Below are 26,975 nucleotides of genomic sequence, written 5' to 3'. Positions count from 1 at the left end.
TTGCTCAATCTTTTTCAAGGACAATGCTATGTGCACACAAATTTAATTATACAATTGAGTACACATATGATGTGTTATCATATAATTAGATGTTATTTTATTCTTAATTTAATCACTTAATCACATAATGACACATTATCTATACACTCAAAATTACATATACATAATTTTATTGGTTTTGCAATATCTATCAAATAGTCTAAAATGTATAAAACTACATGACAAACATTTCTTATTATCTTATTCATACTAATTATCAAGACAATATGTGATTAAATAATTTTGAAGTGAAAAAAATAGTTAAACAACATCAAATTGCATATCAACTATAAGTCAATATGCAGTGTCTCTGTGTGTGAGCGCGAGCGCGCGTGTGAGAGAGAGAGAGAGCAAATCACAAGACTGACCATTATTACCAGAGTTCCATTAGTTAGAGAGGAGGGGTTTGAGCTTTTTATAGATGGAAACCTTAAAAATAGAATGGCAAGTAGCCTCTCTCCTTGATGAAGGAAATATCTACATTTATTGAAGCAAACAAAAGAAGAAGAATCTGAAAGGGATCATTGGCTCATGAACCATCACATATAATGACATTCATGGCCATAGGCAAACAAATACAACTGAAACAGATAAAAGGATCAAGAGCTCATCCCGAACCAGAAGATACACAACATATAATGGTGTCCAAAAGCAATAAAATGGCGTCCAAAAGAGTAACAAGAAAGAAGAAATTGATTTCCAATCACCATTAAATGATGAGATGAGATTTTTTAGAGTCAATTGCACCACAAACAAACGCTGAAAAAGCCACAAGTAAAGGCAGAAGAGATACAACACCTCATCGAACATAATAAGGAGGGTGACCTGGCCGTGATGCACCATCCGGTCTTACATTAGGCTGAAAACCTGGCTGAGTCATTGTCATACCGGGTTGTGACAATGGAGCGGAATCAGGAGGTGTTGGAGCAGTGGCATAGACAGGGACTGAGGATGGTGGATATGTTTGACCGGGAAAAGTGCCAGCCACTGATACATAGGGTGGTGCCCCCGCCTGTGCAGATGGATTCCAAGATGGCACTTGTCCGCTGGGAACTTGAGGTTGCATGGCAGCTGTGGCTGCATATTCACTCCCAGGGTACATGGATGCAGCCTGAGGATTCTGCCACACAGGTTGTGCAGCAGAGACACCAGGGATCTGCGGTGCAGCAAGCAGAGTTCGGTCCTGGACTGTATAATCTCTACTTTTATCACTGTAGGCCTACAAACAAGCAGGGTGATATGATTTGTAAAGAAAATCCCATAAATGATATGATATAATTAAAAATAACAAACAAACAAAAATGACAAAACAATGGGGCAATTAAGTGTCAAGAAGCATACTTTCTAGGTGCCAATTGTTTTTTCGACCATGAATGAATCCACTTTTTCTTGTAAGGATGCCTATATATTTTCCTCTTCTATTTTCTCATGAACATTAACTCAAAGCATATATTTATACCTTAACATTGAGATCAGTATGACGAGAGTATGATAGATGAAGCTTACAATAGCCACCATCATATATGCAGTGTCCCTCTAGAGATTCTTTCGCAAGTGCTGCTGTTGTCACATCTGGAAATTAAAAACCTAACATCAGGGCAGCCTAAGAAAAGCCTTAATAGAGAATATAAGAACACGAAAAAACAGTATTCACATATATTCCATCATTTCACATGTAAAGAGAATGAGTATAGAAGTTTCCACCTTTCGAAAACGGAAAAATATAATCAATTCAAAGATGTAAACATTCAACGCATTAAGGCGTTTTTTCCATAAAATGCATCATATCTAGGTTCGGTAAGCTTGTGGGTGAAGAAAAAACCAACACATGAAAACTAAGATGCATTTGAACTTTGAACTTTAAACTCAAACAATGGAAAAAAATTACATGCCACATATATGATCCTAATCCTAGAAAGATTTTTGAAGCAGGAGAAACTAATAGTCACCAATAAAATGAACAAAATTGTAGTCAAGTAGCAATTTACATGCTTAACTATAAGAAGAAGATGCTTCCAAGACAAGAGGTTGGTGAAAAAAATAAAAAAAAGAGTTAATGCCAGTAAAAGTAAATAACACTCAGGAAGGTTACAAACTGGGATATTGAACTAGAGCCTGTGTTCCACCATTCTTCTCAAATATGGCAATTTTCTGGACAGTGCCAAATGCAGAAAATACCTGTAACAGGTAAATCAACAATATTGTGTAAGAAAAAAATAATAATAATCAGTATAACATGTGAATGACACATATATACGATTACTCACAGTATGGAGAACATCCACTGTGACAGCATACTGCATATTCTCAATTGAAGCAAGAAGCACATTACTCTCAGGTTCAATCTTCTTTCCATCAGGACCAAAAGTAGGCTGGAGATGACAGCTTGTCAGAACACCCATTACTACAATAATAGACCAACTGATATCAAAATCAAGGGGGTACCTGCATGACACCCTCAATTGCTGTAGGATTTACAGGAAGATAGGGATTTGTATAGTCCCTGCAGTATTCATCAAACAAAATCCATTTCTATCATTCACGCGAGCATTAGAATTAAAAAAGGGCAGACAGCCAAACCAAAATCATAAAATGCAAAATTATGAATCTGAATACAAACACTAGTAAAAATAAATTTGGGAAAATACATCCACACCACATCTATGCACACATGTACAGACAGGATGCCACTATGTGATACAGATAATTTATGCATGGTAGAGAAGTTTCAATAGAAACAAGAATTTGAAAGGGCAAGAAAATTGTCAGTTGCTTCCAATGAATCTGGACAAAGCATACTCAATGTTTCACTTACAATAAAATATTTGAAAGAATAATCTGATCACTAAACAAGATGTTGCAGTGCAGCATTCACTGAAATGCTGCCACCACATAAAGCTTAATGTTTTTCACAAAGCTTGGTGACAATTACCCAAAAAAAAAAAAATCCATGGAATTTCATTTCAAATAATCAGATAGAAACATGCCTACTGATATATGAACATTTTTTAAATTCACTGTGATAATATTACGTAAGATGTACGAACATCAATTATAGAGTTCCAGTAGAGTAATTGAAAATTGATTAAATAACAAAGGCTTCATTAAATACAGTTGACAATATATATATATATGCAAGTAACTCAGAGACAAAGTTGTTTGCAAAAACACTAAACTACTCTTAAAAGATTAAGGAAATTACTACTCTTCTATGACACACATCTGTGATCTTTTTACCAAGCTTAACTAAGATCCTAGATGACTAAAACACTCACATCAATCAGAAGAACATTGGATGTCAAAAGCAGACAGTAATAATAGTGTAAAAGACTCAGCATGGTGAACATGATCACACAAAAAATAGTGAAACATCAGATTTTCAGGTTCATTACCTGCTCCGATGTGACTGAAACTTTATATTCAAGTCTGTGTGCGCAGAATATGAGATACGCAAGTGGCAGGAGCCAACATGTTCTGGAAGCAAGTACCTGAATTGAAAATACATGACACAACTTAAATGTTTCATTCCAACTAAATAAATTTTAAAAGTTAATGTGGACAAATTGTTCTGGGCCAGGAAGAATCATTGCATGCCTGGGAATACTCCTCCCATCCAATGCATTCCTTGCCGCAGATGCAGTCTCCGCATCAGTGAACTGAATTAATGCCTGCCAAGATATGCAAATGTGAGAACGAAAGCACAATATCAATGCAACTTCGGAACTAACAAAACTCAATTCTTGATTTCTCACCTGGAAACCAGCAGCCTTCTCAAAAGTGGCTATCTTGTGAACAAAACCAAAAGCAGAAAAAACCTGAAACAAGTTTTAGACAAACATGATTGCATCCTAAAAAACACACAAGATAACAAACAATAGGCCACAAGGTACCACTCCAAACATTGATTCAATGGGAGAAGAAAAAAATCTAAATGGATAAGATATAAGTGCAGAATGACACCTGTACATATATGCGTCAAGATAGACCTTAGAAAGGAGTATGACGGACATGATAAAATTTCCAAACTGTCTCCAACAAAAGAATTTAAATAAGAGACGTAACCATCTGTGATTCAATTGATCTCAATCAAAATTGACATAATTTAATCAAGGTGCCAATTATGAGAAGACAAAAAAAATATTTATCCAAATGATAAAAGTTGACTGATTAAAAGGTGGAAAACTATTAACAAAAAAAATTCTTATCAGAAAAGGGAAAAAATAATTCCTATAAGAATGAATAAAAACCAACTGTGAAGAACACAAGATTTTGAATTAACCGACACAACACAGCTTTCAAACTGATTCACATGGTGTTACATATCAAGCATGGCTCGAGCAGTCATCACACACCATGTTTGATCACAGTATTCTCCACCACCATTTCCAATGTTTCAAAAGAAGATGCTTTGGAAAACAACAAGAGAGAGAAAAGGAGAAGGAGTGTGATTAGAAGCAGGTATGATATCTTTCCTACTGCATTACACAGCACATTGTTCGCGTCATAGTTTTGCCCACGCGTCATTGGAAAAATTAAACTTCAATGCTTAAAATTCAAGCTTTCAAAGGTATTTCCAAGACCTAATCTAATGTTGTCGGTGGATGAATCATCCTGACAATATGAAGTAAAAAATTACAATAACTAAAAGTATAAACTGTGTTAGATTCCAGACAAACCACAATAAACAACTAGTGCCCTTTGTGAACCATCTAAGACATCACCTAGTTTTAAATACCTAATCAGGTCAACATTCCTCATGGATTTGGCAGTTCTTTCAAGCTTTATAACACATAGATCATGGAAACAATAAATGGACTAGTAAATGTGACATTTTTGAGCCCAATGGAACACCTTTAAACAATTAGCACTTACCAGGTGAATAACATCAATGCTCACATCCCCAGCTTCTACACCTTCAATAGTTACTAGTAGAACATTCCCAAGAACATCTCCTGGACTCTTGTTGTTGACAATCTCATGTCTATTTGAATACTGAATATACACAGTTTTTCCACGAACCTGTGCAGGTTCTGATGACGAAGCATAATATGAAACCATTGAAATAGCTTGATTTAAATCTGCCTGCAAAAAGTTACTACTTCAATCAACTTATCAAAATAATTATTTTAAATGCAAATCAATAATATTCAACAACCCAAGAAGTAGTAGGCAATTAATAAAAGCTTTGGTAAAACTAGGCACATTGGTGCCAGTCCAACTTAATTTGAATTCTCATTCAAAAACTACTCAAATCCCAAGCTGTTGTGGCCCACTACATAAATAATATTCCTCCATAACACCCTATACTGGGCAATAGTTTACATAAATTGTTTAAAGGTCAGATCTCCGTATCACTACTTTTACAACTGAAATGTCTGAACTGCCTTCTTGAATTTATCTCTAGTATCACTACTTATACAATTGAAATGTTTGAACTGCCTTCCTGAATTTATCTCTAGTACGTGAATTGATCGATTGTTCTGCAATGGAACACCAAATGGCAACATTGGCTAGGACTCAACCATCTCAGTCAACCTCCCATTTACTCATTCTGAACCAGCCCCACCTCTACATTCTCACTTCTTAATTAGTCATTCCATGTATCTCACACGTCCACTTTACCTCCTCATTCAATAACATGCATTTTAGGAACAGGTCGTTTTCCACTGCCCTCAACTTCACAGTATAATCTAAAAATCGATACCTCATCTTTCAAGTATATTATCAAACAATACAAAAGCAAAACTACATCGTTTTATCAAGTTTTGCTTCAATATCAAACCATAAAACTTTAACTTGACCCTCATTCTCTAATTAATTTTACTGAACAGCAAATGAATCTACTAATCATATTCAAAATTACAGCATAAATATCTAAATTTACATTTTTCCCGAGTAAAGCTAATAAAAAAGAAATCCAATCTTCAATGAATTTGAAAGAAAGTAATTGAAGTTCTTACGAATTCGACGAAGGCCTGGTTGCGATTGGCGCCGACATTGCACTTGGTGTTAACGATCTTACCGAAGGGTTTACAGAGCTCAACGAGCTCCTCTTCCGTACACTCCCAGGGAAGGTTCCGGAGATGGAGAACCTTCGACGGGGTCTGAGTGTATCGGAACTGCGGCTGGCTGGAGGTTGACATCTAGATTTGAGGACTTTTAGGGTTTGAATTGTGTTTGGTTGTCTAGAAAAATCGGTGATTTTCTCGGGAAAACTTTTTCCCAGAGGTGACGAGTCAGTTTTTGTCCGGCGCTGCGGGTGTGGGATTTTATATTGGTTAGAAGATATGTTTGTTTCAACAAAATTACTAATTTGGGCTTCCAAAGAAACGGTCTCTAGCAATAAATTGAGGAGGGTATTATTGGTATTAGAAGTCTCTTCAATTTTTTCACTTCTATACTTTCTCATCCTATATTCAGTGTATTTACAAGTGCATGTAGGGCTGGATTCAAACTGAGCCGACAGCTCGGCTCGGCTCGAATCCAACCCTACATGCACTTGTAAATACTCAGTTCAGTTCACATAGAGTTGACTCGAGTTCGAGCGAGCTCAGTTAAGGTTGACTCGTTTCGAGCTCGAGTTCGTCTCGTTTTTCGTTATCAAAACGATGTAGTTTTGTATAAAAAATTTAATTAGAAAATTTGACGGATAATTCGAACTCGGCTAAGGTCGGCTCGTTTCGGGCTTGACCGAACCGAGCTCGAGCTCGAGCTGGCTCGACTCGAATCTAACCCTAAGTGCATGGATCTTGAACCGATCGGTATTCACAGTCAACACCATATAATTAAAATTTAAAATATATTAATCAAATATATTTATTTTAATTAATTTATTAAAAAATATTTAACAAATATATTTATCCAATAATATTAAATCATAAAAGTTTTAACTTTATGTCGTCCGTGTCTTCGTAACCTAACTCACAAATTCGAGTCTACAAAACAATATGGTCTAAGAATTAGTTTTAAGTTCGAGTTTACATGTTTTGTCTAAAATAGATATTATCTTTATGATGGATCAAGTTTTACAATAATGTTCTTTTTATTTTTGTATAATAATTTAGATTTAAAAGGGATGAAAGTCTAAAATGTGATTTAAAATTATTGTAATATCTAGATCGTTTGTATAAATGATTTATTCAATTTCAATGCAATGATAGTATTAAAGTAACTTCATTTGACCTATTGCACCAAAAGATTCAGTTAATACAATCAAAACCATATCAATAACCTAAATATAATAGTCAAATCGTATTTCAAAAACTTAATTTTCTATATTGTATATTGTATAATACATCTTTTAAATAATAAAATAATTGACATATCATTATTTTAAAAAAAATTATAAACACTCCTAAAATTTTAAAATTTTTCATATACATTGTTACTGTAGTTTTTTTTTTAAAAACGTATGGATCTGTTTTGATAATATGTATTATATTGTTTGATATGTATTATATTATATGATATATTTACTGTATCGTATTAGTTTAATACACCTTATAATACATATTATTTTTTATTATATTATATTATAAAATACATATCATATATGATAAGCTACTAACAACAATAACCCAAGTCAATTAGTGAAATTGTTTAAAGTTTTTGTAGCTATTGTACAAAAAAATAAGTGAGAGTAATTCATCCTATATACTAAAATATAGGCACATAAGAAAAAGAAAATGTATTAACTGGTTATATGGTATGCAATCAACTGAATTTTGAGACACTCTTCAAACCAATCGTAAACTTTATTAAGATAAGGTTCTGTTTGATTTTAACCCTCAAATGTTCGAATGATAAAGAGATTATTAAACTTGTGCTTGAATCTAAAAATTTAATATTTTTAAGTTCAAGTTTGAATTTTAGGTGTTTAATTCGTCAAATTTATGAGTTTAAAAATTTTGATACAAAATGATATCATTTTAATCAATTTATATTAAATAACATTATTTTAGTAACAAATTGAGCTTAAAACTCGATTTTTGGTTGATTTTGGCTTGGTTACAGTATCAAGTTAAGTTTAATTCAAGTATAATTCGATACTATAGTTGAACTTGAGTTAATTTTTCTTAAGTTAAATTGAGTTTAAACTGATTTGAAATGATTTTGTCTGAAACAATTTTTATAAATGGTAATAATATTGAATTTATAAAAATTCACCTAAAAAATGAATAATGATAATTTATAATTTTTTTTAGTAAAAAATTAAAAATATAAATTTACATGATACACAGGTTAAAAATATAATAGCTGAAAATGATTTTATTCATAATAATTTTTATAAAAGATAATATTGTATTTTAAAAAAAAAATTACCAAATCACATGACGATAAAACCAAAATAATTACATAATTCTATATGAAATTATCTTTTTTATTTGATTTTTTAAGATAATCATTATCATTTTAAATGAACTCTAAGTTATCTTTTATAGTTTGAAATAAATTGGAGTTCCTCTTTGCCGTAAATACTCCCCTACAAAGTATATAAAGATCATGCAGGCTAATGAAGAATTAATTTCTACTTCTTTTCATTTTCTTTGGTTGAAGATGGAGAAAAAACAGATGCACCATCTCACTCTGGACAAGAAAGAAATTTACCACACAGTAGTTATTCTACTTAATCAATTTTTAACTCCCATCTAATTATATATATATTTTTTTAATTATTTGGTTTTAATCTTTCAGGTTGCTTTGATCGTGTTTCCAAAACTGTTTTTACTCGTGGCCATTGTACTAGTTGTTTGGGAATCTCCTCTTAGTCACCAGGAGAGAAAGTATATCGGAGCTGCATCTCTATTTTTAATAAGTTGTATCACATTAATTTGTTTTCAACTAGCTAAGACAAAGTTGACGAATGCCCTTAAATATTTACGAGAGGTAATATATATTTATTCGTTTAATTATCTTAGGGTCGACTGACTTTTTTGATTTTAAAAAATTTTCAAATAATTTTATTTTTGTGTGTTTCAGAAGAAGAGAGACTTGCAATACCTGAAAAAATATGGTCTTTTTATAGAAGTGTATGGATGGCAACCATTTGCTTCGATGATTATTATTTTAGCCTTTGATTTGTTTACAATAATTATGTTTGGATTCATAATTAGATTGAAGGATAAGGAGGTGATATATTATAGTGCTATGATGGGGATTATTGCTGGAATCCTGCATTTTATCAGAGAGGTTGAGTTAAAAGTTGATGAGAATCAAGGTAAAGAGGATGATAATTCATCTGTTCTTTGTCTCTAGATGATTTGTTTTGTTTTTTTTCTTTTTTTACTTTGTGTTCAAAGCCATGCGAGACTTCAAAATATTCTACTCATGATATAAATTTTTAATATTTATTTGTATTTATTGATTAAAATATTTCATATTTATTTTTATATAAGTGAAAATTGGAGGATCAAAATAAAAATCTTGTGAAGAAATTTTTTTTTTTAATTTTAATGGCATATCATTGTAATTTTTTTATATAATGAACGGTCCAAAAAATTAGTAGTCTTTTTGAAAAAAAAAAAAAAAAGTTATATTTTATGACAATTTCTACTTTTTTTTCATAGAATAAACTTTCATTTACTACCGAAAGTGATAGAGGAACAAAAGCTAAACTAATTTGGCAGTACGATGGCCTCAATAATAAATGTTTCACTTAATAATTTAATAAAAAATAAAAATAAAGTTTAACTCTTTATTAAACTGATATTCATGATTTTTCAAAATTTTAAATATTTATTTATCATGATTTTTCAAAAACAAGAACAGAAGTTCCTGCCTGCCGCTGTTTCCATAACAAAGGGAAGAGACCCAATAGAGAACATCCAAATGTTCAATAAAACGCCTCAACATAAAAACAGAGTAAATATAAAAACTTAAAAATTTTATTTTAAGAAGTAGAAACAACTCTACTGAAAATTGGGATCGACCCAGTTGAGGAAACTACAAGATTAAGAAACCCAATTGAGGAAATTAAGAGATTTGGAGGAGATACAAGTGAGTGATGAATGATTTGAGGTTCTCGTAGTGTTGAAATAATAGAAGAAACCATCGACAGAGAAAGAGGAAAAATGAAATCTTTGCGATGGATGTTGAAATGGGTTCCAAAGAAACAGAAATCATAAAGGGATTTTTTAGGTTGAAATTGAATTGAGATTTTGGAGACAATGCACAAGTATCAAGTTGGTGTTTATTAATTATAGTTGTTGAAGATATGGTTTTGTTTTTGTATTTTGAGATGTGCAAATTTGTCTACATAAAATTTTCATCCAAAATCTAGGGGTTGGATTTGAGTCGAGTTAGCTCAAATTGAATTGTCCATTTGATTCGAACAAGCTTGGTTTAGACTAGTTTAAATTTGAGCCTAAAGATTTTGTACTATCATATTCAAACTTAAGAAATATTTAACTTGTCAAACTCACAAATTTAGAAAAATTTGATTCAAATTGACTAAAACAAAATTATTTTTATTAATATAAATTAAAACGATATTGTTTTAACTGATTTTAGTTCAACTATAGGATAATATAATCGAATTCGCTCCGAACTTGAGCTCAACCATCTTTAAGTCAAATTGAGTTTAAATTGGTTTAAGGTGAATTATCAAGTTTAACTCTAATAAGCTAAATCAAACTTAAACTGATTTAAATTAGTTCGAATTCATCCAAATTAAATCGACTTTCTCTATGTATGACCACATAAAGCTCATTTTCCTTGCGGATGCAGAATTACTGAATCTAAATCTAAAGGTTATTATATAAAATTTTCGTTAAAATTTCCTATGGCTGTGACTCAAACCAACCTCTCAAATTCAAATTTGATAAAATATAGTCTAAATTTAATATTTAATGATTAAAAAATTAAAATTATTTTAAATATTTATTTAAATAGTACAACTAGGTTGTTGGATCCGTTTTTTAACACCCGCATTGGTACTATTTATTTAAATGTATTAAATTTATTTTTATTAATTAGTTAACCTCAACAATAAACTATTGTTCCACTTTAATGAATGAAATAATCTAATTTATTATTTAAAAAAATGATTGGTGATAAAGACCAAGGGCAATTACACAAATCTTTATCAAATTATCTTTTCTATTTGGTTTGTTTAAATCATTATCATTTTGAATGAATTCTAAGTTATCTTTTATAGTTTGAAATAAACCAGAATTTCTCTTTCTCAGAAATATTCTCCTGCAAAGTATATAAAGAATATGCAGGCTAATGAAGAACTAATTTCTAGTTCTTCTCACTTTGTTTGGCTGAAGATGGACGAAGAGCAACTGCAGATGGATGAAGAGCAGCTGCAGCATCTCACTGTGGACATGAGGAGCGAAATTTGGGGCATAGTACTTGTTCTATTTGATCAATTTTAAACTTTTATCTAATTATATTTTTTTATTATTTTTTCTAATTTTTTGGTTTTAATCTTCAAGTTTGTTTTTATTGTTCAACCACAACTGTCTTTATTACTGGGCATTGAATTAGTAGTTTCACAATTTTCTTATAATCAAAAGAAGAGAGTGCTTGTTGGAGCTGTATTTGCAATTTTAATAAGTTATATCACATTCATCTGTTTTCAACTAGCCAAAGCAAAGATGACGAATGCCCTTAAATATTTACAAGAGGTAGTATAAAGCTTCAAATATCTGGGCAGGTATTAGATATTATCCTTGAAATTTTATCTGACAAAATTTTGTTTCTGGTTTCAGATGAAAGATTTGGAAAATCTGAAAAAATGGAATGGTTCCAAGGTTATTATATGTTATAAGAATGAATGAATTTGAAATTTAGTAATTTAATTTTATTGTCATTTTAACTTTTTTGTTTTTTGTTTTTGTATTTCAGTATTTTTATGACCCTCCTGTCAAAGTGTTTGGATGGCAACCATTTCATTCAATGGTTATAATTTTAGCCTTTAATCTGTGGATAACATTTATGTTTACGGATACAGAATGGAATCGATGGATATACCTATATACTGTGCCAGCGATTATTTGCGGAATCGCGAACTTTGTCGTAGGGGTTGAGTTAAAAGTTGATGAGCATCAATGTCAAGTGGATGATAATTTGAACCCAGATTTTGCTAACCTTTGATGTTTGAAAATCCATACGTTGTTTTAGTGTGATGTTGGGAAACTTGAAGAGGCATCAACTTAGTCAAGGAGCTATTCGGTATTGCCTGAAAAGTAATATGAAGAAGTCATCAAAGCTCATGAATCATTATAGAAAATTTTTAGTATTTATTTGTGTATTACATTATGATTAAGCTTTTTTTTTTCATTTTATTGATTGAAATCTTTTCTATTTATTGTATTAAGAATTTTTATCGAAATTGAATTATGAATAATAAAGTGATTAAAATATATATTTATTTAATAAAAAATTATTCAATACAAATTTATTTAATTATATTCAAATTTCTTAATAGTCTCATGGTTGTAAGACTATTTTTACGTACACAATACAAGGAATATACACTTAGAAACTGTAATACTCAGACGAAAATAAATCAACTCATCTGTTCTCTCTTATTTTTCTTCATCTTTCGTATAAAAGTTATGGGATCGTTTTATCATTCATTATATAAAAAATAATTATAATTATTTTTAACATATTTTTTTTATTTTACAGTATAAAATAACAAACTAAAATTATCTTATTGGATCCATAACTGTTTATTTTAATGAATAATTAACCACAGTTGGTCTGCAATAATGATGGTACATTCAATGTATAGTCGCTAATTTCCTTTTAAATAGTCGGTTTTTTCAAATTCATTACACATACATAGTCACGCTACATTATTACACATCAACGAATTTAAAAGAACTCGCGGAAGGAATCAGCAATGATCGTCAAAACATGGGCTCCATAAATTATGTCCTCTGCCTCTCCGTCGCCTGCATTGAGAAGGAATTCGTTTTTTCATATGATACACTTCAACATTCATTTGGGAAAAAATTGTTTTTTAATTTGAAAAAACGAATACTTTATTAGTTTTAAACTTTTAATAGGTGGATTTGGTGCTTTTTCTACTTTGTGTTGTTTGAACATGATCGGATTGGGTTCTTAAATTTTATTTTTATTTTTGTTTATGTTGTGTATTCTTTCTTTCTCAGGCTTTAATTATGATGTGGTGTGTTTTTTAATGCTCAAAATTTGATATTAATTCATTTTTCAGATGGGTTTGGTAGTTTTTTCCAATTAGATTGTTGGGTAATTGCTCCAATTTAGCATTCAATCTCCAATTTAGTATTGCTTCAATGTGAGGATTATATGACGACCTTAATTATCAAGATCGACCTAGAGTGTAACATTTTTCTTTAGGTACATATTTGGGGTTTTTTTTTGGAAATCATGATAAATTTTGTGTTAAAAAATTTACTCGAATTTTTAATTTTCATGACATAAATTTAGAAACCGAATTGTTTATATCCTTTCTTATCAATTTTTACTTGACTCGTTTGCTAAAAGATATTAAGTATATATGAGTAATCACCACATATTTTGACTAAAGATGATTTTACCATAACAATTTTTTAAGAAAAAAAAATATTATATTTAAAAAAAATTACTAAATCACATTATGATAAAAACCAAGATAATTATCCTTTCTATTTGATTTTTTTAGATGATTATCCTTTTGAATAAATTTAAAGTTATCTTTTATAGTTTGAAATAAAATAGAGTTCCTCTTTGCCATAAATACGACTCCCCTAATTAAGTTGCAAGAGTATAAATATAAAGACCAAGAACTAATTTCTACTTCTCTTATTTTCTTTGGTTAGAGATGGAGGAAAAGCAGTTGCAGCATCTCACTCTGGACAAGAATGAAATTTACGGCACAGTACTAATTCTACTTCATCAATTTTTAACTCCTTTCTAATTATTATTTTTTTTCTAATTTTTTTTGTTTTAATCTTCCAGTTTGTTTTGATTGTGCTACCAAAACTGTATTTATTCATGCTTATCGAATCAGCAATTTGGAGGGAGTGTCCTTATAATTCTCAGAAAAGGGTGCTTGTTGGAGCTGTATTTACATTTTTAATAAGTTATATCTTATTATTATGTTTTCAATTAACCAAGACAAAGTTGACGAACGCCCTTAAATATCTCCGAGAGGTAGTATATATTTATTTTTAGAAAAAATTTCAAATGTAATTTTTTGGCTAAATTTTATTTTTGTGTTTCAGAGGAGAGACTTAGAACATTTGAAAGAATATGGTGATTCCAAGGTAACTTATTATATAGTACAAGTATAAATGAATTTGAAATTTAGAAATTTAATTTTATTATTATTTTAATTTTTTTTTTTTGGTATTTCAGTATATTTATAGTCCTCCGGTGGAAGTATACGGAAGGCAGCCACTCGTTTCAATGATTAAAGTTTTAGTCTTTGATCTGTGGATAATATTTTTATTTAAATTCATGTTTACATGGAAGGGTACAGATTGGAATCAATTAATATACCATAATAGTGCGGTTGCGTGTTTTGGCGAAATCATGAATTTTGTTCGAGGAATTGAGTTAAAAGTCGATGAACGTCCACGTCAAGGGAATGATAATTAATATCTAATATCTTCTTTTAGCGTGATGTTGGGGAAATTAGAAGAAATTTTTAATATTTATTAATATTTATTTGTACTTTTTTTTAATTTATTGATTAAAATCTTTGGTACTTATTTTTAGAATTGGGTATTTAAATTTATAGTACTCCTTGTAATTGCTTTTGCATTTTGAGCTTCTTGGCCTGCAACAAAACTTATTTATACATGGAAAAATGTAATGCGCTTAGATAAATTGTAAAGCCCGGAGATAAAATTTATGGGGATTAAGTTTAAATATAAAAAAAATCAATAAAAAATAATAAAATTTAAAAAAAGTTAATGCAAAATTTTAAGAGTTACTATTTCCTTTTTTTGTGTTAAAATAATAAAACACGTGGAAAACGGTTTCATTTTAGTTTAGAGTTTTTCTTTTGAAAAGTGTTAAGTTATTAATAGTTTATATACAAATTTAATATTAAATTTATGTATTTAAAATTTTAAAAATCATCTTTATACATAAGAATACTCTAATAATTTTATATTTGAGACGTTACTCTGAAGGGCATACAAGTAATTTGATGCGATAAAAAAGAAGGATAAAACGTGCCAGCTTTAAGTAAACAAATAAATCTATGTTGGTACAAACGAATATTTTATTCGTTTAAAAAATAAAATTCTGCAAAAAATTTAATGCAGACGGCGCGATGTCCAGAAAAGTTTACGTTATCTCATGTAAACGCAACACGTGGAGCAAGTCGTTTGACATAATCCCATTTTTTTGTCAATTTGTGACGAAAATCACTTGTGATGGCCTCAACGAATAGAGTGGTGACACTTGGATGCTCTTTTGTCATTAAAATTAAATTTTGAAAAAATCTGAGAATAAAAAAATGGTTTTTTTATATATTAATACGAATTCAAACGAAAGCTGAAGAAAGAAGACCAAGACTTCTCGGCCTTGCACTTTCCATTTCATTTGCATTGAGAGAGAGTGTTTCTCTGAAAATTTTCAATCCAAAAGTTGTCAACAAAATCGGCGATCGCTTCATGGGGATGATAACGACGGCAATGACAAAGACGACGACGAGAACACCTCCAGTAAGAGATATTTCCTATCTCCTAAATTGATTTTTATATTGTTTTAATATAAAAGTCAAGAAAGAAAGATGCACCTACAGAGAAAGGAATCTGATGGTTAAAGTTAAATTCACATAAATGTAGAGTAAAGAAGCTAATGGTTCAACAATATGTAGATTCTACAGAGAACCTTTCTGAAAATTGTGAACAAACACAAGTGAAAATGGGTCAAAAACCTGGTCTGATATTGCAACTTTGGTTCTCTGAAACTTTAATAACTGATCTTGAGTGAAGAAGAAGCGCTTCTCCAAGAAAATCTTGCGGTAGTTGTTGATTTTAAGATTTCAACTGGCTTTCTAAATAAATCTGAAAGTGCAAATAATTTTCAATAATGCATTATCATATGATTAATATTATTTTATCTTTAATTTTTAACTATCTAAACACATAATGATATACTATTATTTGTGTAAATAATATTAACCATACAATTATACGACTCTTTATCACATTATCTTTCCTATTTGATTTTTTTTAGATCATTATCATTTTGAATGAATTCTAAGTTATCTTTTAAAGTTTGAAACAAATTAAGAGTTTCTCTTTATTAAGTTGCAAAGTATATAATTAAAGATCATGCAGGCTAATGAAGAACTAATTTCTAGTTCTTCTCATTTTCTTAAGCTGAAGATGGTTGAAAAGCAGTTGCAGCATCTCACTCTAGACAAGGAAGCAATTTACAGAACAGTACTTATTCTACTTGATCAATTTTAGACTCCTATATAATTATATTTTTTTTTTCTAATTTTTTAAATATTTAGGAGAGGTAGTATATATTCATTCTTATAAGTAAACTTCAAATATCAGGGGTTAGTTGACCATCTTGACTTTGAAAATTTTTAAATATAATTTTAAAATTTTATTTGACTAAATTTTATTCCTAGCTTTCAGATTGGAGACTCAAATATCTGATAAAATATGGTGACTCCAAAATTATTATATGTTAGAATTAAATTTCTATCATGAGCTTTGAAGAAGATTAAAGCTCGTGATAGATATTTTTAATAGTTATTTCTGTATTACATCATTATTGAGCTACTTTTCTTTATTGATTGAAATTTTTTATATTTAATTTTATATAAGTGAAAATTGGAGGATAATTAGTACTTGTATTGATACTTCGGACTTATTTTACAAAGAAATGGTGCAGGTTGAAGACGATAAAAAGAAAAAAACAGTTGCAGAGACATAAATTAGGCTGAAGCTTTTAACATCAATTTTGGTGATGAATAGAACACATCAACTTAGATGATAGAGACACTTTTCTATTTGTTTCTTAATATATATTGGCTTTTGCACCCATGCAAAGTCACATCCTTCACCAATGAAAACCCCTTAAGTAACCAAACTTTGTCTCTGTCAGTCTTTGGGTCAGCCCACAAATTTGGCAGATTTAAACCTACCCTCTTCCAGCAAAATCAGCACCATTTAATACTTGCATTCAATAACTCTGCATAAATTTAAGAAAAAAAAGAAAAAAAGAAAATTGATTTATAAGCAACTACTAGACTAGAGCTTCACTGCCAACTGGGTTTCCTATCCAATCCCCTTCTTGCTCTCTACTTTTGTTTATGCACCTGAAGAATGTTGGGTTTCTCCTTTGGGAAATTTACTTAACTTCTCCCTTTCCCTCTCCCTCTCTCTCTATTTCATTGGCTGTGTTTCACTTCACAACTGCAGTTTCATATATCTATATATCTATGGAGAGAGAAGAGATTTATGTGGTAATTTTCATCATCTAAGGTCTTGCATGTGGGAATGATGTTATGTGGTGCAGCCAAGGATGACTTGCCGGTGAACCTTCATTCACCGTTATTATGCATGAGTTCTTCATCGGCAAGTCAGCTTTGGCTATACAACTGTCTCATTCTTTCATGCTAGATTTATGATGATAACAGTACTGATCGATGATGATATCATTAATGAAAATGATGTTGATGTCTTTGTTAACATGTATTGTATACATATATATTTATATTAGTTTGTTAACTTTTTTGAGAGATCATGCTTTTTGGTCAATTTCTTTTTCTCAGCTTATTACTTAGACATGAACATATTTTCATAGTGGTTCATTCAAATCTGATTTCTTCATGGAAGTTTTACACTGAGAGAGAAGATGAATCATTGTATAGACCTTGATGACAAAGAGGTTTCATTTATGTTAAGAAACGAAGCTTGTTCTTAAATATTTTCAACTTTCCTGATCATTTCAGGTGATCCTATATAGAGTTTGATGAAATTCAGTAAGAATTCTGTAAGTTGTAGCATCTGCATGGATGGTTTAAGCTTTACAATTTCTGTTTATGATTTGCACATTTGATCCTGGAAAATTTGAAGTTCAGTTGTACCTTAATTCCAAGCATTTACTGCTGAATATTCTGAACATGGTGAAGAATATGAAAGCATAATTGTTCATTTCCCTTCAATCAAACCCTTTCATGAAAATCAAAACTGGAGCTATATGAATGATGATTGATCTTTGGAAGAAAGTTTGGTTTTCATGGCTATACTGTCTAGATTTGCATTACTTGAGCCTTATTGAAGATGTTTGGTAGGGTGGATTCGATCCAAACTGCTCAAACCGAGTTTGAACCGAAGAAATTTAGGTCATCTAACCTGAGATCAATGATATGTTGGCATCAATGTATTAGAGCTCACCTCACAAGCAATTCTTCTTCTTTTTCAATTGATTTTTTTTTTTTTGATATTATTGTTTATTAATCAAACGAGTTAAATTTGATTTCTAATTAACTATTTTGATTTTGAGTAATACTCGAATTAACCTTTATTTGAATTCGAATTGGATTGAATCCATTCATAATGTTAGGTATTGGTGATTGATCTTTTGACAGAATCAATCAAGGCAAAAGTTTTGCAATTTTTGACATTTAATTCCTTGCTTCTTTTTTTATGTCAAATTGACAACTACTTTGTTCACATTGATAAATTCAAACTCAATTAAAACCATGGCCAACCCCATTAATGTCACTTCTGATTCATCAACATTCTCAGCCACACAATAAATCAACTAAACAACCCAGAAAGAGATGACAGAAAACAACTCAAAACATCTCAAACCGCATACGTTTACAAGATCAAAACCAAAAAGGACAAAAAAAAAAAAAAACCTTTAATGAGAAATGAGACCTTCTCGTACAAGCAATCCAAACATGGGAACAAAGAGGCCAACAGTGATGCATTGAGTTGGAGAAATGAGAGTCTGTGAATAAGCTGATAAAGTGATGGTTGCACCAGCTATTCCAATGAAAAGGGCATTCAAGTTGGGATTCATTTTTTCTGATAGTCCTGCATCTTCTTCTTCTTGTCTTTGCCTTTATTTCTTGTTGAAGAATGGATGCATATGGTAAAAGGTAAGAGATGATAAAATTTGTAAGTTTGGGAAATTATAATAAATAGCCAAAGTACCCCTCCATTAAGCAAAAATGCCCAATTTTACTATTTTTAAGCAAAAATATCCAAATTCCCTATTCCTAAGCAAAAATGCCCTAATTTTTTTAAAATACCAAAATTACCCTTCATTACATTTATATATGAGCAATGTTATGTGTACCTATTTTTGGTACACAATTCATGTACACAATGATGTGTCACCATGTAATTAGATGATTTTAAAATATGTGTCATCATATGATAAAAAAATCAAATCACATGATAACACATCATCTGTATATACAAATTATATACAAAAAATAGGTACACATAGTTTTATTGTTTATATAAACTCCCTCACTCTCACTCTCATTACATACATTTTTTATATCACTTAAATACTCACTTTCACTTTCATTTTTATTTAATAACAATTACTATGAGTTCTTTCGGAAAGAAGAAATTCGTATTTCTGAATTCAAATCGAAAAAAATCAATTCGTGAAAATTACATTGAAAATAACATGTTATGAACAAATAGATATATTGAAATACCCTAGAATGTCAATAATAAAAAAATTACTCAAAAATATAAAAAAAACATATCTGATTTTTGAAAACTACACGTTCAAATAGCTTATGAACGAGAAAACCGAAAAATTGATCAAAAATTTCATAATTATATCGTAAAACGTGTCTAAAAAAGCACATCATAATTACAAATATCAAATTTAAAAATTACATATTAAAAAAGTCTAGCCCGGTCACAAATAAGCTCAAAATCATAAAAATCAAAAATCCTAAGTTTGATAAAACAAAAAAACTACATAATACACATTGAAACAGTTTATTTTGGCCTCCAAATTTGGTGCAACCAGCAAAGCTAGTTGTTGTTATAGAGCTCGAAACGAGCTTCCCGTTGATATATTACAGGCCTCATAACTTCTCCTGGATCAAAAGTTATAGTCATTCAAAGTTTGTCTCATATAGACCCTATAGTTTTAAAAAAGTTAATTTCCACCCAACCCAAGGTTTTCACTGATTGCCCCACGGTTCAATGTAAAATTTCATACGGACCCCCATGGATCTCCCCCTAAAATTTTGAAAACGTTAAATTCCCCCCCCCCCCATCTCACGGGCGCCCGTGGGAGATTATGCAACGTCGACAAATTTATTCCATTTTCAGACGAAATATCGTCATTTCAACCTCTAATTTCAACACAAATCAAGTCTACACATCCAATAATACAAAACCCCTCAAGAAATTCAAGCAAAACAACCAAGAATCAAAATAGTTTATGCATTGTTCAAAATCAGAACTCTAAACATTCAAACCTCAAAATCTCCCTCAAATCTCAATAATTCTAACAATAAATTGATTCAAACAAGACGTGGGATAATGTACTATCTTTATTTGTCATTTTCAATTGTCGAAAAACACAAAAATCGAAGAAAATCTCTTCCACCGTGGGAAGGATGATTTTCTTTGAATTTTCATAGTGAAACCGTGAAAAATTACCGTGCGGCAGTTTCGTCATTTCACAAAAGTTGGACATTTTTGCTTAAACCTTATTGTTTTAGACAATTTCGCTTAATTTTGGCCATTTATTATAATTTCCCCCAAGTTTAAGCCAATGTATTAATCATAATTCATAAGCAAACTGATACAGGATGATGAATTTGACATTAAAAAATTGGCCAAGTGGTTATTTCCCTCCCAAGGCTTTATGAAATAACATATTTCAATCCTATAAGTTTGAGAAAAATATTTCTCATGGTTAGTTTTAACATTATTTAATATGTCTAAATAGGGTTAATATCACCTCCACCTCTAACAATATAAACAAATAACATTGTAACCCTACATATTTTTTAAAAATATTTTTTTCCCTATATTCATTTCATCGTAAAAATATTTTAACTTAATTGCCACTAATGATATAATCTTTGGCAAAATGAGAATCCCACTAACCAATGCATTTCATTAACAATATTCATTGTTGGCGAAGTCAAGAGTTGCACCAATTAATGTGATTCTTAATTGAAATTACACTGATTGATACAATTTTCTACGTTACCAATAATAAATATTGTCGACAATAATTAATTTTAAAATTTTTATTACTTTAATTAAAATTAATATAAATTAAGAATTAAAAAAATTTATTAAAATTTTGGGATAAGGTGTATTCAATTTGAGGGTTTTTTTCTTCTTCTTTTCAATAATTTTACAAAAATTTAAAATAAAATTTTAACAAATAGATGAGAAAATAGTCTTTTTAAATTTAAAAAAGGTAACAATTTTATTTCATTAAACCTTGGGTGGGAAGCAGTTATTTGGCCTAAAAGTTTTGATCCTATCAAGTTGTTGTCATGGTATATGCCACAATCAAAATCATTCCAATCAAGTTTAAAATATGACAATTTTCATATTTTTTGGACACCCATAACATTTTTGAAGTAACATTTTGGCCTCAGAATGTTTCTGAATTCTAACTAAAAACTGAAGATGATTCCAGGGCGGTTCAAGTCCTATCCACTTTATGGCTTTAACAGCTTAACGGGCTAAACTGAAGGTAATGGTCCATAAAGGCCCAAGGCAGCCCAGTCCATAAGATTATCCACCTCTTTGGCCAGTTTTCTTTTTCTTTTTAATAAACATAGAAATTAGATTCTCAATTGACCCTACAATTGTTTGAAAAATGAAAGCTCGGATAAAAATGGGATGATTTTAATAGCTCAAATTCGGTTTGATTCTAAGTTTAAATTTTGAAACTTGATTTAAATTTTTAATTTAGATTTATTATTCGAGTTTATGATTTATAGATAAAATAACATCGTTTTATTTAATAATAAATAAAATAATATTATTTTAATAATCATTTAATATTATTTGAATCAAATTTAAACTAATTTAATTTATTTATTGTGAGTTAGACTAAGATAAACTTGATTTCATTTGAATTCAATTTAATTTGAAAAATAACCATTTTAACTTAAATTTAATTTAAATAAATTTCACTAAATCTAGCCAATTTTCAAATTTGAGTTAGCTCGAGCTATTTGTTAGGAAGAAAATAGTTTTCTCTCTTTCATTATATGTTTTTTTTTTTTTCATATTTATTTTTGGGTAAATACGACATGTCGTTTACAGTTAAAATCCAAACTCAAATCCTTTAGGTACTGTATCAATGTAGTAGCCATTGATGAGAGCAAGAGCACGAACAAAAATCACCGAAACTTGACTGCTCGCACATGTTCCAAATCCTCTCCACTCTCAAGAACCGTCACAATTCCAAGTTCCTCAGCATCACACAGGTTCGTTATCTTCTTTACACAAAGCAAAACGCTGTCAAAATCACTTCTATCATTGATCCTTCACTCTCACCGGCATCATCAGAAGTCCAAATTAACGAGCCCCGCTCAGATTTATCTTTGATAAGTTTCTCTGGCATTGCAAAATCTGTTCTTTTGAAGTGTTCCCATTTGTTAGAGATAAAGAAAGATAATAAGTCATGTGCTAGTGCTTCATTAAAAGGACTACTTCTTGATTTATCTGATGTTGTGCCTGAAACTACTCGTAAACTTTTGAGGGTTTTGGAGCTGAAACCCGAACACGTGCTTGAAATATTGTTGGCTTTTCAATATGAGTGTGAAAAAGTTGGATATGAGAGGGGAAAGGTTGAGACTTTATGGGAAATTTTTAAGTGGGCTTGTGAGAAAAACAGGGGTTTTAAGCATCTTCCTAGGTCTTGTGAGGTTATGGCCTGGATGCTTATGAGGGTGGGGATGTTTAGAGAAATTGAGTATTTGGTTTTGACCACGGATGGAGTTTTGTTGAATAGAAATGAAATTTTTGGAATTTTGATTGAAGGGTATGTGAGCGTTGGCGATTTAGAAAGGGCTGCTTTGGTTTTTGATCGAATGAGGACGCAGGGATTAGTTCCCTCATTGTCTTGTTATCATCTTCTTATTGATTATTTGGTTAAAATGAAGAGAATCCAATTGGCTTTTCAAGTGTGTTTGGATATGATGGAGACGGGGTTTAGTTTGAGCGATGTAGAAAAGGCTAGTATTGAGAATGTTGCTAGATTACTTTGTAGAGAAGGAAAAATTCAAGAGTCCAGAAATCTTGTTAGAAAGGTGATGGCTTTCGGGTTGGAGCCAAGTGGTTTTGTACTTAATGAGATTGCTTGTGGATATTGTGAGAAGAATGACTTCGAAGATTTGCTAAGTTTCTTTGTCGAAATGAAGCATGCACCGGATATTCTGACTGGCAATAAGATTGTTTATACACTATGTAGCATCTTTGGGGTGGACAGAGCAGATTTCTTCATGCAGGAATTGAAGCGTTTATGTTTCAAACCTGATGAAAGAACCTTTGGGATATTGATTGGGTGGAGTTGTCATGAAGGAAATTTGAGAAGTTCCTTCATTTACCTGTCTGAGATTTTGTCAAGAGGTTTAAAGCCGGATGCACGATCTTACAGTTCTCTTATTAGTGGGCTATTTAAGGAGGGTATTTGGAAGCATGCCAAAGACATTCTCAATGAGATGTTAAATAATGGCACGCATCCTCCTTCTTCCATTTATAGACTTCTTTTGGCAGGATATTGCAGAGCTAGGCAATTTGATGAAGCAAGAGTGATTATCTCTGAGATGGCCAACCTTGGTTTCCTTGAACTCTCTTCACTGGAGGATCCGCTTTCAAAGGCATTTGGGGCCTTGGGGCTCAATCCATTGACTGTGAGATTGAGAAGGGACAATGATGTGGGATTTTCTAAAACAGAATTTTTTGATAACCTTGGGAATGGACTCTATTTAGATACAGACCAGAATGAGTTTGACAAGAGATTAACTAAGATTCTTGAAAATTCCATGATCCCTGATTTTAACGCTCTTGTAATGGTGCAATGTGCTAATGGAAATTTAAAAGCTGCACTGCTGTTGGTAGATGAAATGGAACGGTGGGGTCAAGAGCTGTCTTTGTCTGTCTTCTCAGCATTAGTGAAGCATCTGTGCGCATCTCGATCTCATATGAAGGCATGCATTATTCTCTTTGAGAAACTTCCAAAATTGGGTAATCAGTTAGACCAAGAAACTCTTAATTTGCTTGTCCAAGCATGCTGCAAGAAGGGATTGGTCCACAATGGAAAGGTAATCTTTTGCAGAATGCTCCAGAGAAGTCTAATAATCAAGAACGAAACTTATACGGCTCTATTAATAGGTTTGTGTAAAAACGGAATCTTGAAGGACCTTCATGATTTCTGGTATATTGCTATAAAGAATAACTGGTTGCCAGGGTTGGAGGATGGTAAAACTCTTGTGGAATGTCTTTGCCATCAGAGAATGCTGAAGGAAGCATTAGTGCTTCTTGAGCACATGCTAGAGTTCTACCCTTACTTAAGGTCAGATATTTATAACGTGTTCCTGGAGAAGCTTTGTGTTATGGGTTTTTCCACAGCTGCACATGCATTAGTGGAAGAACTTATTCAGCGGGGCTGCAACTTGGGTCAAATGGCCTACAGCCATGTCATAAAAGGACTGTGTGAGGAGAAAAAATTTTCTGTTGCCTTTAGGATGTTGGACTCTATGTTGACCAAGAACATGGCCCCTTGGTGGGATGCTTGTCTTTTATTAATTCCTCACTTGCTCAGAGCTGATAGATTTGATAAAGCTATTAAATTACAAGAGATTTGCTTGAAGGAGCAGTCTGTTGTACTGTTTTCTTTTGAACGTGCTTTAGTAAAAGGATTCTGTATGACAGGGAAGGTTGAAGAAGCATCTACTGTGTTCCAGGATATGTTGTCTAAGGGGCTACTTCCAGAAGCTGAAGTATGTAACATGCTGATTGAAGGGCATTGCCAAGCTAACAACTCAAACAAGGTCAGAGAACTACTTACTGTTATGATAAAAATGAAGTTAGGGCTCTCAATCTCTTGTTATCGAAATTGTGTTCGCTGGATGTGTATGGAGGGTAGGGTCTCCTGGGTATTTAGCCTGAAGGAGGTCATGCTTGGACAAGGCAACTTTGATAACCTTGTCATCTATAACATTTTGGTTTTCTATCTTCTCTCTTCTGGGAACAGTTTCAATGTGAATAAAGTTTTAAATGAATTGGTAGAGAATGGATTAGTCCCTGATGAAGTCACTTTCAATTTTCTTGTATATGGGTTTTCGAAGTGTAAAGATGTCTCAGGTTCTGGGCACTATCTCTCTATAATGATTTCTAAGGGACTTAAACCAAATATGCGGAGCTTAAGAACAGTTACAAGATGCTTGTGTGAAGCGGGGGAGCTTGAAAAAGCACTGAACTTGAGTCAAGAAATGATATTGAATGGCTGGGTTCATGATTCAATCATTCAAAATTCAATTGTTGATGGTCTTCTTTCTTGCGGTAAGCTTCAAGAAGCAGAGCATTTTTTGCATAGTATTGTAGATAAAGGTCTACTACCGGATTCTGTCGATTACAATAGCCTAATAAAACGGTTTTGTGTATATGGAAGGCTTAACAAAGCAGTTGAGCTTTTGAACATAATGTTAAAGAAGGGAAATGTCCCCAATTCTGCTAGTTATGATTCTGTGATTCAAGGTTTCTGTACACGCAATAAACTCAAACAAGCTCAGAATTTTCATGCCGAGATGTTGGCCAGGGATCTGAAGCCAAGTACCAACACATGGAACACACTTGTGAGGAGACTCTGTCAAGAAGGACACACTGCAGAAGCAGAAGAGCTTTTGATGTGCATGGTGAATTTAGGCAAAACTCCAACTAGGGAGATGTACTCTTGTGTAGCTAACCGGTATTGTCTGGAAAACAATCTGAAGAAGGCATCAGAGCTCATGCAAGCAATGCAAAGAAGTGGTCATAATCCAGATTTTAGTTCACACTGGTCTCTGATCAGTAACTTGAACAATTCCAGTGACAAGGCCGGCAACAATGACAACAGCCAAGGTTTTTTGTCAAGGCTTCTTTCTGGAAGTGGATTTTCATGGGGAAAGGGCTCCAAAACCAAAAACTAGGTTGATATTGCACCATAATGATTGAGCTTATTCTCATTATTATTATTTTTTTTTTATATTTGTTTGTGTATCATATCATATTAAGATTAAATAAAAAGATTCTTTCTTTAGAATAATATTAAATAAATATTAAAACAATATTTTACCGAAACAAAATTGTGACTTAATGGTATGTGATGTGTATTCTTCATCAAGCTGACTCTATTTGAGTTTCAGAAACTGCAAAATTTTTCATTGTCCAATTTGACATCCAAACTTGGTACGTGGAAAAAAAAGAGTCAATAAAATTGGTAGAGCATTAAAATTTTTAGAAAGAAAGTTTAAGTTTAAGTCTTTGTCATGTTCGTGAAACGCTTCAATTAATTAATTACTAAAAAAAACATGGTATAATGTATTATCATGTGATTGAATGTTATTTTATTTTCAATTCAAAATCACCTAATCATATAATGATATATTATCTATATACTTAATTAAATACTCAAAAGTGTGTACAAATAGTTTTATTGATAGATATATTCAAACTACACTTTACTACTAAATAAGCAAGCTCTTTTTATCGGCTTAACGTATTTTAAGCCTTCAAGATCTTCGGGAATGATAAACAAGACATTTAGAAACTTTTCTTACCTCTTGTAAATGAATATGCAATGTTGAAGCTTATTCAATGTAATGTAAAATGAGTATTTCTATGATTTAGGCAATGCTTGGTCTTTCGACTTCTGGAGCCTAAGCAGCAGCAGCTATTCTATACCCAGCACAAAAGGGAAACAGAAAAGCAAACTGATTCGCCATCTGCCAACAGTTCAACTCCTTCTGTGAGCGCATTTTTGGC

General features: G+C 31.5%; 2 protein-coding genes across 4 annotated transcripts; one reads left to right on the top strand and one right to left on the bottom strand.

Annotated features, from left to right (window-relative positions):
- Positions 1 to 504: 504 nt before the first annotated feature.
- On the bottom strand, positions 505 to 6,293 carry LOC123197812 (polypyrimidine tract-binding protein homolog 1-like). 3 transcript variants are annotated; one of them, XM_044612222.1, is made up of 10 exons: positions 6,000 to 6,293; positions 4,912 to 5,121; positions 3,792 to 3,854; positions 3,634 to 3,707; positions 3,432 to 3,527; positions 2,485 to 2,542; positions 2,307 to 2,411; positions 2,136 to 2,217; positions 1,499 to 1,611; positions 505 to 1,258 (listed from the first exon to the last, which is right to left on the bottom strand). In XM_044612222.1, the coding sequence occupies exons 1-10, from the start codon at positions 6,180 to 6,182 to the stop codon at positions 839 to 841; spliced, it is 1,404 nt and encodes a 467-aa protein (XP_044468157.1). In that variant the 5' UTR covers positions 6,183 to 6,293; the 3' UTR covers positions 505 to 838. The 3 variants fall into 3 exon arrangements, with proteins under 3 accessions (XP_044468157.1, XP_044468159.1, XP_044468158.1); XM_044612224.1 differs by having other exon boundaries at positions 1,546 to 1,611; XM_044612223.1 differs by lacking the exon at positions 6,000 to 6,293 and having other exon boundaries at positions 3,792 to 3,853; positions 4,910 to 5,121.
- Positions 6,294 to 22,284: 15,991 nt separating this feature from the next.
- Positions 22,285 to 26,198, top strand: LOC123198399 (pentatricopeptide repeat-containing protein At5g15280, mitochondrial). The gene has a single exon (XM_044613104.1). It carries the CDS (start codon positions 22,373 to 22,375, stop codon positions 26,138 to 26,140), a length of 3,768 nt encoding a protein of 1,255 aa, XP_044469039.1. The 5' UTR covers positions 22,285 to 22,372; the 3' UTR covers positions 26,141 to 26,198.
- Positions 26,199 to 26,975: the final 777 nt, after the last annotated feature.

Source organism: Mangifera indica, chromosome 15 (assembly GCF_011075055.1).
Source record: "Mangifera indica cultivar Alphonso chromosome 15, CATAS_Mindica_2.1, whole genome shotgun sequence".
Classification (NCBI taxonomy): domain Eukaryota; kingdom Viridiplantae; phylum Streptophyta; class Magnoliopsida; order Sapindales; family Anacardiaceae; genus Mangifera; species Mangifera indica.
This window is presented reverse-complemented; position numbering and strand designations above follow the sequence as displayed.